We start from the raw sequence: 15,636 nt of genomic DNA, 5'->3' as shown, positions 1-15,636 counted from the left end.
GCCTGACTGTGGGAAACATGAGGGCACAGGATCTAGAACAGGAAAGACAAGAAAGAGAATAAGGGTGTGTGTGAGTGTGTAATTGTGTCTAAATCCCACAGTGGTGATTCACTGAAAATTCTTAAAGAAAAGCAATTTTATTGCTGTGTCAAAAGAGATTAAGAATGAGGTGTATATTTTTCACTTTGCTATTAAGAAAGTGGAGATATTACTCTTACATGAATCCGCAGAAATCACAGTGACAAACGTTTAACCACCAAAATGTCATGCGGCACACGTAACAGCTGCAGAAAATGGTGGTGATGATGGTGAAGATGACGAAGATGAATATTGTGACAATGATGATGTTATAATGAGAGGTATATTTTGGATGGGTTTTCGAGTAACAATATCTCTCCTTTTGTCTCCACAGTCAATGAGATCATCCGAAACGACCTGTCCAGCATCTCAGTGCATCTCAGTACATAAACTCTCTGCAGATACAAAAAGGGACAGAGGCAAAGGAACCACAAACCAAAGCTCCTATATCCACATGAGGAACCCCTTAACAGAGAGCTTTCACATTACCACTTCCTCATTGCTACATTTCCCAGATGCCTGATTCGCTTGCCCCTCGTGACGCTGCAGAACGATTGGTCGACTGGTGGTCATTGACAGGAAACTGCAAAGCTCCATATGAACGAATGTTATAATATAATGTGAGACGGCCTTTGATATAATGGGAGGGACTGTGACAATTACTACACTTGCCTTAAATGACAACTCTTGCTCTTCCATGGACCAAACAGCTCAGTAAGACTGAATTACGTGTTTCTTTACTGATAACGTCTTCTTTATGTGTGTTGGACTCTAATATACGGACAAGCCAATGGGTGTGTCATATGTTGGTCAGAGCGTCCTGGCAAACCACAGCAACCCAGGCGGTGCCTTACAACATCACTCACTGACTAGAATGCAATGTCATTTCGATCACTTCAATCATTCGTTTACAGGGAACCTAAAAATAGCTGGAAAACAAGTAGGGACGTGTATAGGTTAGTTTTGTGTAACATTTTTTTATTTTATTATGTCCTTGTCCATTTATACCGAATGTTGTGTATGATATTCTTTGTATAAACATGTATTTGAAATGTACTTTGTGTATGCCTTAAATCTATTATGCAGTTTCGCGGTTTAGCTCCTCGTTGTTGTTGTTTTTTCAGCGTCTTCCTTTTTCTGATGATCCAATGTGTACCACCTCGTTGCTAGCGTCTGTCTTGACACCTAGTGCCTCTTCTATCCTTCCACTCTGGCCTACCTCTCCCTCTTCCCTTCTTTAAAAAAAGATATATATTCAGAACTGCTTAGACCATCATGAGAGAGCCTCCTACACATATCGAAGGAGAACAACTGGGTTGGCATGTACATACCATAGGATGATAAGGACAATCTAAGTCTTCATCTTTATTCCCCTTGCCTGTATAATACAGCTGGAGAAGGGTTGGGCCTTCCGCCTTCAGCTTGGCAATAATTGGTTTCCTCATAATCAAAGGATTTCTTACCGAATTATTGTTCGAGCTTCTTCGTTCTTTACTGTTAGAGACAGTGGCTCAGTAGGCTTCAGTCAGTATGCAATGTACTTTACCATAGTAGCAGCACGGCTTTCTCTTCCGTCACGACCAAATGTTATAGGATCTAGATTCACATGCTTAGTATGATAGGACAGACAGCCCTTACTGAGCCGCGGGGTCTCTTCTTATAAAGGATGACAGATCCGCCATCGTTTTCTACGTCGTCTAGTACAATGTCTTTCTTCAGCATGCAGAGAACACTAATGATATATATGATTTAGCTTTACAATACCATTAAGTAGCTTCATGAATACATGTGGACTATATGATAGCATGGCTTTATGTAACAGATTGACGTATTGTGCCTTATTCTCTATTGTCTCTCTGCTACAACATGATTGTAACTCTTACTCATTTTCTATCCAGGCACAAAGGTGAAACATATTTCCTCTTTAATATGAAATATTTATGGAAATTGAAATGGTGTTTTATGTACACTCAATGTGTTCTATAAAAAAATAAAAATGAATCAATAAATGACATAACGATGACAATACTGACATGTTGCATTGCTGTTATTAGGATTTTAATTTGATTTTTACGTTGAGCATTTTACACACGCACGCACACGCGCACACACACACACACATGCAGTGATACTCTAGCTGTTTCATATTGCAGTCTTTACCAGATGGCTTTGTCTATGAATCTATGCGTGTGCTATAAAAACCCTTTCCTTTTGGCACAAATCATTCCCAGGAATCCTATATGGTGTTTTATCCCTCCGACTGTCTGGAATGACATAACATTTTTACATATCTAATTTACCCTCAACATAATATTTTCCGTACAGCGACGCAGAATAAATTACTTACGAAATGCATCTCTCGAAGCACACGGAACTCGTGCTCTGACTTATCCATCCATGTTCCATATGGCTATGCTTTAGTTGAAGACTTTCTCTATAACTCAACAGCTTTTGGTTTTTCTTGTGTTATAGTATTTGACCATGGTAAACCTTGGATGGTTCCTACCTGTCCCCGTATGCCTAATAAAGCTTGAAATGGACACAGCAGGACCTTGATGTGTATGGGCCAAATTCAATTATCTTACCATTGCTTTATGCAAACTCTGATGATGCATTCATTTCCTCTAAGGTCTCTTGCAAGAAACAATACAGAATTTTTAGATAGGCAGTTGTTTTTTGGGGAGATGCAACAAGGTATTTACATAAATGAACTGCAAATAGCAGGCATTGTTTGGTCATAAATAAAGGTGAAATAAATAAAATAAGTCTTCTTCTTATGCAATTCAAGCCATTGATCCAAGATTCAAGCCTTTACCTTAATTCAGATTGACCTGACGAGCATGACTAGCTGCTATACTCGATTAAATATGCAAGTCCTTCAGGTGTAAGTCTTTGCAAGGACGTGTGTAGCCTACAGTAAGGTGTTGCATGAGTGGAGTGGGTGGTTATGGGAGTGGCATGGTGTTTCTCGCCAAGGGAGCTGTACCACGCTCCTGTGTACCACCTGCCAGTCCTCCAGACTTTTTCCATCTCGCAGCAAAGTTCCGAATGGCCCATCGTCATAGTGACAGAAGTCAGGCGGGCAGGCCTGGGCGGTGCTCCCTTGTACACCCACGGCAGTCCCAAAATAGCCCCTCTATTTACAGATGCAGTCACGCCTCTTTTTCCTGGCGCCCGCTCTCACCTAGGTCTTCCTCTGCCCGGAGACAGCTACCCTTTGACACAGTTGAGAAATCATTGAAACCGCTATCATTTTATTAGAGGACCCATATAGTTGATTTAGAAGAACAATCGAACTGACAAACAAATAGCAACGGTCCTATTCATGTTCATGTTATAGGGGCATGTATTTGATGAAGTGGCTTAAGACAGCGTGAGATACATCGACAGATTTAACAGGTGTACCTACGTGGCTTGATTCTATGTGCTTCCTTTGTAAGTGACAAAAGATCCCAGTGATCCCAGTGAATGGTAATGATTCCAGCTCGTGCCATTTGGTCCCTGGGGGGGCGCTCGTGCACCCTTCACCTGGCACGGGGCACCGCTAAGACGTTTCAGAGGGTAGATTTACAGGTTCTTTATGGCTCCGCTTCCTCTCTCGTTTTATTCCCACCGAGCCCTTGATTTCTGCTTTTATAAAGTGAATGCATAGCTAGGCACAGTGGTTCGGCTCTTGCCCTCTCTTCTCCTCTCCTCCAGTTCAGCCATCTGCAGATCGTAAATCCGGGATATAACTTACCTCTGTTATGAAGGGCATGTTGAGAGAGCCATGGGGGCGACTTTAAGAGATGCTTTAAGAGATGATTGCTTGACCATGCATACAGTTGGACTTTGATATTCTGTCATTCTAAGCAATAGAGATGTTTTAGATGTTTTTCTATTTTGGGTAAAGGAGAAAACTGCATGGATATTTTTGTTCATGATCACAGAGACATAAGGGTATGTCGTTATGCAAATTTAGCAGGATAGTGGCGATATTAATGCTGGTCTCAGATCAGCATCTACTGCCCGTGAAGAGAATGAATGATTATATTGCCCCTCATAGGGAGCGGGGAAGGAGGGTTGATAGGGTGTGTGTGTGTGTGTGTGTGTGTGTGTGTGTGTGTGTGTGTGTGTGTGTGTGTGTGTGTGTGTGTGTGTGTGTGTGTGTGTGTGTGTGTGTGTGTGTGTGTGTGTGTGTGTGTGTGTGTGTGTGTGTGTGTGTGTGTGTGTGTGTGTGTGTGTGCGTGCGTGTGTGTTTGGGTGTGTGTGTGCGTGCGTGTGCGTGCGTATGTGTGTCTGGGTGTTCCACAGGTGCACTCTCTCTCCACATGGGCCCTCTGGACATGTGACAAGCCCAACAGATGACCCACTGACATGGTCACATCACTGCGGTCACAAAGACGAATCCCCTTTTAAAAGTGACTTTAAGAGACACTCAAAAAGACAGAGCCAGATGGACTGGAAAAACTGTGTGCGTATCTTTTCTTCATCTGCAATCATTCAACTTGATTCACTATATCTCTTTTGCGATGCGTGAAATGTCATGCAAGGATTCAAACAATTCTGACGAGGACATACTGTTGTGCTTGAGGAGACTTGAATTGAAAATCATTCAAAAATAGTCCATTTATTGATATCATCATAAGGTTTCAGTGTGTCAATCAATCCAAATCATTTAATTACGACATCCCCTTCTGATTCCTTTTTAGTGCTCTAAATTCATGCCGAAAACCCCTGAAACACACACATACTGTACAGTCATCGACCCTACTATTTGCACTCAAGCTTGTCTACCATACAGTTCTATATACGCTATGTAGTTGTGTTGATGTTACAGTAGCAGCAGACACGTGGGCTGCTCTTAATGGGCTAAAAGCAGGGCTAGCCAGAGTTCAGGTGGGTGCTTAGTACTCTCTCTCTGTCTCTCAGCCATGGGCTCTCGGCTTAAGATGACTTCATGACAATCACTGGAGGCTTTTAGACGCCTTCTCTCGGCTCAATCTTCATATCCCCTGACACTGATTTCACAATGAGGATCCGGAGAAAAGGGGAGTGTCCAGCTATTCATTTTAATGATCCTTCTGTATTGATTGTTAGCAGGGTGGGGGCGGGACGAGGGGGTAATGATTCTTTGCCTTATCAGGCCGATCCCTCCTCTTAAAGGAGCAATCCACTAAATGAGCACTCTAATGGATGCCCGGCGTGACCTCGGGGTGACCTGCTGGCACACCCCTGGTGGATTGGCTTCCTGACAGAGAGGAGACTATAGGACTTCTCAACAGGAGGTTTAAGTCTGGTTCACTGTCCGAATGCAGTAAATGAGATGGACAGGACACCAGAAAAGAATCTTCAATGAATCCAAATTGCTCTGCACGGACACGTTTCGGGCCGCAGCCTCATTCAGCGTGTAGAGAATCAGCATAGCCAGACTAGCTAAAGATGTGTGTTAGACGTGGAAATAAAATGCTTAGTGAACATCTAGAGCTCTATTCAATCTGTATCGCTGAAGCAATAGAAATGTGAAGGTCATTTCTGATTGAGCCAACGTATGCAGTGTTTACATTGAATGCAGTCTCGGCTAACGTGGGAACATTGCCTTTAAATGTCAATCCCGGTGAAACGCTGAAATTCGGCGATACGGATTGAATAGTCTTAGCTGCATGAAAATATATCACATAGAGCAAAACCATGAAGTAACTTAAGAAAATAGTGTCTTCCATCACAACTAACCTTTGTCATTAATAACTGTTGACTTTTCCTCACATTCTGTGGTCCAACAGGGTTTTCCTCACCTGATACCATTTGGGATCCAGAAATTCCCCTCACATGAGAACTTTGGTGATCCATCTCAAATCGGTTTTGAATGCCCTGCTTCGAGGCCTTCAGCAGATGACTCGCAGAGGACTCACAAGGAAGTGCCTCCACGTTTTAGAGAGCCAGTAAACACAGAGGTATTTCCTTCTCTGACCGCAGCTCGGACATTCTGTTTCATAGTCCCTACTGTGTGCATTGTAGCACAGAAAACTCATAACAGCCGAGTATTATGTTAACAGAAGCCTCTGCACTCTCTGTGATGGGACTGTGTGTGTGTGTGTGTGTGTGTGTGTGTGTGTGTGTGTGTGTGTGTGTGTGTGTGTGTGTGTGTGTGTGTGTGTGTGTGTGTGTGTGTGTGTGTGTGTGTGTGTGTGTGTGTGTGTGTGTGTGTGTGTGTGTGTGTGTGTGTGTGTGTGTGTGTGTGTGTGTGTGTGTCCCCTCATGGTTCACGAAGTGTAGAGCAGTAAAGCTTGCCACTCATAGAGTACCTAACTCGTTCATTTCATTCATCTCACAAATGTAATTTATTTGATGAAGTATTGCAAAAAAATAGATATAGTACACTCTGGTAGTACACTCCGGATGTAGGTCAGTCAGCTACATTTGGTTGACAAGGGGTGGGAGAAGGATGATATTAGAAGTAGCCATCTACTTTGTAAACCCATACTGGACTTAGCTGCAAGGAAACCCTGTCATCTCCAATGATTTCCTGCCTGATATATAATATAGCCCATATGAATGTTTTATCAGAAAATATTTGCTTTTTTTGCTAGGTGCCTACCTTGTGTTGCTTTTAACTTTTGATTACTTTGTGCATGGTCGCACAAAAGGAGTAGCCAAGGTCAAGACAACTCTGTAATGGGCTAAACGGAAAACAAAAGCCTCCCCCAAAGGGCCCAAAATGATAGTATGAAGTTGCAATAAAAGTGTTTTGATGAGTTTGGACAAAGTGGTAATTTTAAGGCCTGGAGTAAGCCGGCCTTTGCTCAATAAGACTTTCAAATGCAGCCAAGCAGGTGGAAAGAGTAGAACGAAAACAGACATGACATAATCATATAAATAATAGTGCCTAGCAGGATTCCTATATGAACCATATGTTTCCGTCCGTCAGGAAATATAGTGTGTCAAGCATCACAGTGTAAAAATTTTTTTTTGTTGCAATATTAAAAGCAGTCGCCTCCAGAGTCTCTGCATTTGAAGTGGTGAATCAAATCTCATTTGGCTCCTCTGATCGCTCAGCATTCCTTTAGTATTGCCTTGAATCATTTAGAGAAATCCCTTTTAGGTCTGGTCCAGACGTCGGGCTTTCCATCCCTCCCTCTCTGGCTTTTACCAGACGTCGCGTTGTGAGGGGAGAATGGTCGATTGCATAACGCCAGGCGAGACCTGATCGTTCCTGGCCTTAACACAAAATTCAATCATTCTCAGCATTCTCCAATCCCACATCGGCCCGTTAAAGAGCAGCGGGTGCTAGGATTTCCCCTCATATGTTTTCAATTCAAATTAGGATCACAACGTATGCTGTACGCATAATCAAAGGGAGCCAAGAGAGGGAAACGGACAGTGTGAGATATGGGTCAAGAGGGAGAGACTGAGCGAGAGAATTGGTTCGAGAGACAATAGGAGAGAGAGAGAGAGAGAGATGGCCATTGCTACTCCAAAGCACCCACCTTCACGTAGGTCAGGGCAGTCCACCTGCATTTCAGTTTGCACATTCACAGAAGCAATAGCGATCACAGAAGAAGCATCCTAATTGGCCAGGGCTCTCTCGAACAAATAGAGGATAAGTCAAATAAATCCCTGCATATATTACTCAGCACCTAAAAGTTCTCTAACCTCTGTTATTGATGGGCCCCTGCACACTTCAACCATTAAAGCCACAAATAGACATAAGAGCATATGTATGATATGAGACGACAGGAGATGACGAATCCACTGGGGCCTGAATCAGGCTATGACTTTGTTCCTCAGTGCTCTCCATCTGTAGGGGGTCTGTAGAGAAAAGGAGCACACACCTGCACCCATCAACTGCTCTCACTCTAAGTTACTGTGAGTGGGTGAGACTCAGGAAATGATCGAGACATGACTCTAGTGGCACGGGGCAATACTCAAGAGACATGCACAACTCCTACTGTACTTTGAGCAATCTCAGGAAGTGTTCAAAAAGCAGAAGGAAGGTCAAATAGAAAATGACTCATGTAAAAAAAAAAAAGTAGTAAGGCCTCCTAAAAATATAGAAACAATTACCCTTCATCATTATCAATGTGATACAGTGATATTTATAAAATGATCTTGAATATAAAAGGGATATATTCATGGTGACATTAATGTGAGTAAATGTGTTGTATATTAATACATGTTTTTAAATCCTAAACCATACTGTAAGTCTACACCGATGATCTAGCTACTGTACAGGACTTACATTTAAATAAATAATAGGAACATGCCTACACAAAATGAACTATTAGACACTTGTTAAGAAAGCAGTGTTAAGGGGGATAAAAATATATTTTTAAAAAAGTGTAATACTTTTCCATTAGATCTTGCAGTCAGATTGAAGGCATATGTGATATCCATAGGTCTGAGCTGTATGCCAGGATGTGGACCCCTGCTCTGTTCAGATCTCACTCTCAGCTCGTGTTACCATTATCCTAGCCTGACACCTACTGGTCAAATTCTGGAAGCGAAGGATCTAAGTATGATTACGATTACAGTGATGCTTTATACCCATGCTAGTGATAAATAAACTACAGAAAGTTGATAATGAAGTAAGCAATTAGTAGAGAAATACAAAACATATATATATTTTAATGTATACATTTTAATTGACTCAAGCCATACATAATTACAGTGCATTACATTATGACTGCAGTAAGGTCGTATACAAAGCATGTAAGACAAATTTTGGTTTTGAAAAAAAAAAAATACATTAAACATAGACTGGTAAAGAATAAACATAAATGACCTTTTGGTTGACATTTGCAGTACTAGAAACTCCAAAATGAAGGCACTGTTTTGTCCCTGTAACATATTCCAAGTCATTCGGCTTCTTTTAAAGAAGAATTACAAAAAGCTTAGCAATTAAAGTGTATCATCTTTGTGGTCTTTGTAACAATAAAAGTTGGACGCCCACACTTTACAGATTTCAGATCTTAATTTGAGCCCGTTTGCAACAGCAGGAAAATAATCCTGCAGCAACAGGAAATGTAAATTATTATGTGGATTATAATTCATGGAACATTTTATAGGGAATGAAAACATTTTTCACAAGGGAAAAATTAAGTCTGAAATGTCAAAGTGGAAATTGCAAACTTCAGAAGCCTTAAACCTCAAATACACTACACGTTTTATAGCTCCTGCATTGCAGAAAAAGCCATCTTGCAACAAGGTGATTAAATTAAGACCCTATGTTTTTCAACTTTATTCAACGGAAAACAAACACAAATGGTTTGGTGCCATTTAGTGTCTAATCTGAGGATGTGCTTCAAAGAGATCCTTCCGCAACCATAGGGAGATATTTAATTGCTTTGGCAACAGACTAGATACGTCAAAATCAGTTTAAAGAGACAAACTCACTGATGAAATATACATTTCCAGTGTCAACAATTTTTGTTTTCTACAGTAAGCCACATCTTGATCCCTACTTTGTGCACATGGTGTTACAAGGGTCCCCTGATTTGAAGAGTCCATAGACACTGACCAAGGGAAACATGGACAGGGCACCCAGCATGGAGCCAAGCTGTACTACTGCTCCACACCACACGAGGGCACTGTGGCCCTCATCCCGAAGGATCACCCCAATGATCACCTTCACATAGGAGAGGGTCAGGACAAACAACATCCAGGCGATCACCTACAACAGAGAGTAGATAGACATTACTAGCATTGTGTCAATATTCACGGTACATTAGAGGATCATTAACTACATAGCCAATAGCATGGACATGAGTTTGATTGTTTACTGTTGTTTAGGAAGACTTTGCTTGACCTCAAACATTTTCACTCAGAAACATGTCGTTTTCAATGGCCCAATGAAATCAAATGGACAGTCATGCAGTGTTCAGGTGTTATCAGCAATCTTGCAACATAACACATGTATTTTCTCTATTTCATGACCTAATAACAGAAAGAGCCTTACTATGAGTGCGGTGCCTGAGACGCTGTGGACCAGTAGAGGACAGGGGCTCAGTGCAGCCATGGCCATGATGTAAGTACCAAACCCTGTCCCAACTATTGTCAGAAGCCCAATCAGCACCAACGACCTGGGGAAAAAAAGAACAAGGACAAGCTAGAAGGTGAGTTGAGGAAGTGGGTTGGAAAACTCAAGGTGTTTGGATTAGTTAAACGATCCGTTGAAGTACTGTACGTTTCAGGATTAGACAGTACAATGTTACTTAATGCTGTTTATTCTGTATTTTGTTATAGACGTCAACTTGATTCAGTGACTGTTCCAGCCATTACAATGACTCCTCCCCATGTCTACCTTCAACAGCATTCACTGGTGACTGCATAGATCTGAGAGAGTCTATGTTCAGTAAATTATTGATCAGTCAGTTATGCTAGTCCAGAGTTGGGTTTACCTTAAGGGCAGGAACATGGCGATGAAGCAGGCCACGGGGTTGGCCACGGCTGCCATGGTGGCCGCCAGATGGTAGGCCTGGTTCCCGTAGGGCAGACAGGAGTAAGACTGCACTGAGGGCAGCACTGCGTTGGTCAGGGCATTGACCCAGGCCAGAACCACAAAGATGAACGTCACCTCCAGCCCACTGTAGAAGCCCGTCCCAAAGGAGCTCTGCCGGGCTCTCCGGTGGCCATCCGGAGAACTGATCATGGGCTTCTCCTCTTGAGGTCTGTGAGACAGGGACAGGGCTTGGTCACTCTTCTCCTCTGCCAGGCCTCTGTTGAAGTAGTGCTCGCGCTTCCTCTCCCTGGCCACGGCCGGGTGGTGGTTGAGCAAGAGGAAGGCGGCCAGACACACCACCATCATGGCACTGAGGAAGAGGAAGAAGACCTGGGCCGAGAAGTTAGCGGGCTGGTATTGAGCCTGGAGCTCTCCACTGGCCCCTACCGTGGAGTTAATCCCTAAGGTCCCATTGGCTAAGCTAGCCACTGTAGCATTCCGACAGTGAACCACCCCCACCCCCTGCACCAGAGCCACTATGGCAGGCACCAAGCCACTAACGCCCTCCCCTACAAAGTACGTAGTGAGGTACTGGGGCCCGAGGCGCATCATGAAGGGCAGGAAGGTGACCGAGGAGGTGCAGTCCACCACAGAGAGTAGGAAACAGAGCACTAGGAGGGGGACACTATGCGTAGCGCCCGCTAGGGACACCGTGTGCTTCCAGAAGAAGGCCAGGAGGAAGGTGGCGACCACGCCCAGGCCCACTATGGAGTAGATGACGGGCCGCTCGTCCAGCTTGCCTGGGCGGAAGCGGTGCATGAGGGTGACGAAAAGGGGCCCCACGTTGGCCATCTGGATGAGCACAGTGAGGTAAGAGGGCAGGTACCAACCCTCTGGGATTTCAGGCACTATGAGGGGCAGCTCCACCCACATCCCGTTGATGGCCACCCAGGAGCCCATGCCAAAGAGACATGCCAGCACGTGGGTTAGGAGAGTCATGGTGAAGGGCAGAGGCACAGCCAGTAAACAACTTGCATAAAGGACCTGAAACACACAAACAATGCACAATTTCATGATTAAAATGCAACCACATACGTTGCTATAATACTGATCATGTACTGGGGGGGTATAAATATAAATCAGCATTAACATTGCAGATCGATTGTAGCTTCCATCAATGCAATTGTCTGCATCACATCCAATCCCACATATATTTTTTTGCAAATATATATATATTTAAAGATATGTATGTATTTCCTTTATTACCCTCCAACCCAACCACCCCTCCCCCATTTGGAGCAAACTAGTGAACAACATGAACTGACATTAGTTGGGGTGCTGAAAGGCATAATTACCAAAAACTATTCATTGTACCAGAACACAGAACTAAATCAAAATACCCATTCTCAGCTCTGCAACATCATCACAATGACAACATTATATGAACACATTTCCTTAGTTCCCTTGGTTCTCCTCAAGGTTAGCCTATGTGTAAGTATAGGTGGGGGTATCCTCTCACCCACGTTGTCATTGGTTACCAAAGCCAGCCTGTCTGCTACGCAGTATGTGACCATAAGTCTCAGACTCAGCAGCCTTCCCTCCCCCATCCACCCCGAATGTTGAGTCTGGCACAGAGTACCTGACCTTTCACATACAAACTTACTAGTCTCGGAACAGCCCCATATACACAGGCTGAACCTACACTTCATCCTTTTCTGTGCAAGTACAACGTCGTAAGAGGGTGTTACTGTGACTTCTGCTGATTCATAGTTGCCTGTAATTCAAAGTCTGAAACTGAATAGTTGATGAGTCACCTCACTCAGTGTATGAATGGACAGAAACACTGTTCTTGTTTACATACGTACTGATACACACATACCCACAAACACATAACCTTAAGAGTTTACAGAACTACTGTATGCTCACAGTAACTCAGTTCCTCTTCCTGGTTTTTCTTCAGTTTGAATCCATCCTACACGGAAGACATAATAATTCCATCTGCTCCACACTGTAGCTGAGACAATTTGTTAATTCGGCAACATGGGATGTGAGTGATGAGGAAATAGTCAAACCAATAATACTATTGGTTAGACTATTTCTCTATCCCATGTTGCCTAATTAACAAACAGGCTCAGCTTCAGTGTGGAGCAGATGGATTTACAGAGGCTTGTGGAATTATTTTCTAATTCCCCTTAGACTCAGACGAATGATAATCTTACCTTGTGATGGAGTGGGATTGCCTATTATATCTCCTTCTCTCTTGGGTAACGTCTCACTCCACTGTGATCAGAGCATTATTACATTATCCGGCAAGTGTGTACATTCAGTTCATATTTCCTCCCCCCTCGTTATCGCTATTACATACACACGCACACACTCACGAATTCCGTGTATCCCATTCAATTGACAGAACAGGAAGTACACAGGCTCCTCTTGTCTATGACACCGTAATCCCCCGGATTTAAAGGAGCCTCGTTCGAAAAATAATTTCGCCATGTGCTCTGCAGCTCTGCCTCCCTGCAGCCCCTAGAGCACTAGAGAAAGTTGCAGTAGCAGAAGGGGGAGGGGTCAACTACGTACCCTCCCCCTCTCCTCCACCCCTAGAAAATATGACCTTGGCTCTGCCCCCCTAAACAGAAAACGTTGGCTGTAGCGTGAGAGAAACAGGGAGAGCAAGAGAGAGAGAGAGAGAGAGAGAGAGAGCGAGAGAGAGAGGGAGGCAGCTGCCAAGTACTATACTACACACTAGTCATAAGAAGCTGTGTATTTATAACAGAATGTCAGACTCCAGATCGTTTTTTTTAGGAGACTGTAACCTGAGACCGTGACACTACTAACAGTGTCACTGCTCCTAGTTTCCAGTACAGGTTTCCTTTTGCACTGACCTGAAAGGCTGATGATGAAACAAGTTGTCACTGTGCCCCTGAGTAACCTACTCAAAGGAAATGCAGTATATGCTACTTTGACCACTCTGTGTATCTGTAATGTCTATGACTTGACTGTAAGACAACACACCCAAAACACATGAAAAGCAGGATTGACTTGTTTGCTCAATCTTCTTCCTGTCCCATATTCTCAGCACGTCTCTCCAACAGCCTTGAATCCTTGGAGAGCCATTAAATGTGTTTACCCCATAGAGATTGATACATGTGTTTATCTCTATGTTCTACCCTCTAGAATGGCGCCTACCTATGTTGTCACAGTCATATTGTGCTGTTGATCTTTTCTAATTGTTAATTTGACATGACACAATTTTGGCTGGGTTCAATCCATAACCGGATTACAGCTCGCTTGACATTCAAAGGTAATTTCCAATTGAGTTGGCATCTGCAGCGTTTACCTGGAATGTTGTGGACAATCCTCTGTTTGGAGTACATCACGCCTCTACCCTTTTCTCACATATGGATTCAGTTAAGCTAACATTTTCTTTAGTTTGCTCTGGTCTAATGATTGTCTCCTGATTCAGATGAATGTTGGGCTGCGTAATTGGATCCAACACTGCATTTATGTAGCTGGAGCATATGAACCAGTCTAATGAGAAAAAAGTTACCCATGTTAAAGCATACAATTTAAAGCATGCAATAACAAAAAGTCCACAATACTAAAGGATTATTACCTCATTGTTTCATTGAGAAACAGCAGGTGATTCCTCAAGCTCTTACAACTTGCTTTGTTTTTGCCAACAACAACAACAAAAAAAAAAACAGATGGATGCAGCCTAGAGTGAACATACGTTTCTTCACAGTGAAGAATTGACTGTGAAGTGCACTTTCGGCAAAAATACATACATTTATAAAATCACACGTCACCGTGGCAAACTCTGTTTGATGAAACAAGTATTTGAACTATGCCATTTTTGTTTGACTTGTTCACAACAAATCTTCAGTAGAAATCAACAAGAGTATTAAGTAGACCTGCGGGTCCTACTTAAACGCTATTGAATATACGGTACATCGCCTGTAGGCCAGTAGATGGTGCTAAAAGCATCTGATTTCGTTTTTTTTCCTTCGCCTCTTTATGAAAGGTCTCCCAGAACAGTTATACAAGAGAAAGACAGAGTGATATGAGGACTGATGAGAAAGTGCATTAATCTGTATTTGACAATTAACATGCAATGCAATGGCGATTGCATTTCAACTACCCCATGTAATACCGTATTTCACACAGTTCAACTAGTTTGGTATTGAACAGCTGTAACCAATCTCCAGCCATTATTTCTACTTTACATGAATAATCATTATGACAAAAAGACCATTCCTAATTTGTTCTTCCTTGTGCAACCCTTGGTAAAAGTTTCAGTATGTTGTTGACTGTAAAATAAGGCGTGGAAATAATTGCAATCAAATTAGTTTCACACAGATTACTTGCTAGAAGAAGAGAAACTAAAGAACACCAAACTTCATATTGGATATACTGTACTGTACCACTAATTGCTAGAAAAGGGGGTGTGCAACTTAACGTGAATTGACATTTGAAATCCTATGAGGTATGTCGTCTTAGGTAAGATGTAAAGTAAGAAAAATACAAAAGTTCCTCAATTATCTTTGAAGAGACCTGATGAACTTTGTTGCATCTCTCAATCCAAAATGTTATGTCATTTCTTTTCCAAATACAGTCAAATATGCTTCTGTTAGTCCATCCCAATTACCGTGTAAACTTGATAAATGATAGTTATGCACACCTGAAAAGTAATTGTCATGTGTGAAATAAAATCTATAAAAAGACAGTAAAATAAAAGTGATGATTTTATAACTCATTAAGCAACCAGGAAAATACCACCCCATTATATATCTATACCAGTGATCCTCAACCTCAGATGGCCATGTAACATGATGGTATTCAACCCCTTACGCAACTCTTCTCAAAACACGATATAGTAGTTCTTCATCTACTAATGACAAATTTCCAATCCTGACCAAAACACCTGACAGGAAGCACCTACCTGACTCTGTAAGCTTCCTCTCAGTCAGACAGAGTTGGATGCAGTTGATGGATATTGGCTGCTGGCGTTTGAGTCCCACAGCGCAATGTGATGGTCCTCTGGCAGAGTATGTTTGTGTGAGGCTGCCGTGATGATACGCTACGCTCTGGAGCGACCTTGTGCAGGTTGCTGATGTGTCTGTCTGTTAAATAACAGTGGG

At 42.6% G+C, this 15,636-nt stretch overlaps 2 protein-coding genes across 3 annotated transcripts in view; one reads left to right on the top strand and one right to left on the bottom strand.

The window, feature by feature from the left end:
- LOC112223134 (nuclear factor of activated T-cells, cytoplasmic 1) overlaps nucleotides 1–2,124 on the top strand; it is a 66,841-nt gene extending 64,717 nt beyond the window's left edge. Inside the window, exon 10 of the mRNA XM_042304461.1 lies at nucleotides 413–2,124. Within this exon, the coding sequence (XP_042160395.1) occupies nucleotides 413–468 (56 nt within the window). The 3' untranslated portion in view covers nucleotides 469–2,124. The remainder of the gene's footprint in view (nucleotides 1–412) is intronic.
- A 6,551-nt stretch (nucleotides 2,125–8,675) lies between these two features.
- Nucleotides 8,676–15,636, bottom strand: LOC112223135 (riboflavin transporter 2). 2 transcript variants are annotated; one of them, XM_024386123.2, is made up of 4 exons: nucleotides 15,438–15,636; nucleotides 10,455–11,539; nucleotides 10,013–10,136; nucleotides 8,676–9,727 (listed from the first exon to the last, which is right to left on the bottom strand). In XM_024386123.2, the coding sequence occupies exons 2-4, from the start codon at nucleotides 11,492–11,494 to the stop codon at nucleotides 9,515–9,517; spliced, it is 1,377 nt and encodes a 458-aa protein (XP_024241891.2). In that variant the 5' UTR covers nucleotides 11,495–11,539; nucleotides 15,438–15,636; the 3' UTR covers nucleotides 8,676–9,514. The 2 variants fall into 2 exon arrangements, with proteins under 2 accessions (XP_024241891.2, XP_024241890.2); XM_024386122.2 differs by lacking the exon at nucleotides 15,438–15,636 and adding an exon at nucleotides 12,715–13,100.

This window comes from Oncorhynchus tshawytscha, linkage group LG23 (assembly GCF_018296145.1).
Source record: "Oncorhynchus tshawytscha isolate Ot180627B linkage group LG23, Otsh_v2.0, whole genome shotgun sequence".
NCBI lineage: Eukaryota > Metazoa > Chordata > Actinopteri > Salmoniformes > Salmonidae > Oncorhynchus > Oncorhynchus tshawytscha.
This window is presented reverse-complemented; position numbering and strand designations above follow the sequence as displayed.

Bases quoted from the DNA above. Each gene is read 5' to 3' on its own strand.
- LOC112223135 (XM_024386123.2), bottom strand. From the start codon at position 11,494: ATGACTCTCCTAACCCACGTGCTGGCATGTCTCTTTGGCATGGGCTCC. The intron at 10,137-10,454 runs GTAAACCCAACT...TTTTTTCCCCAG, and splicing joins GCCATGTTCCTGCCCTTAAG to GTCGTTGGTGCTGATTGGGC. The intron at 9,728-10,012 runs GTAAGGCTCTTT...TCTCTGTTGTAG, and splicing joins TCTCAGGCACCGCACTCATA to GTGATCGCCTGGATGTTGTT.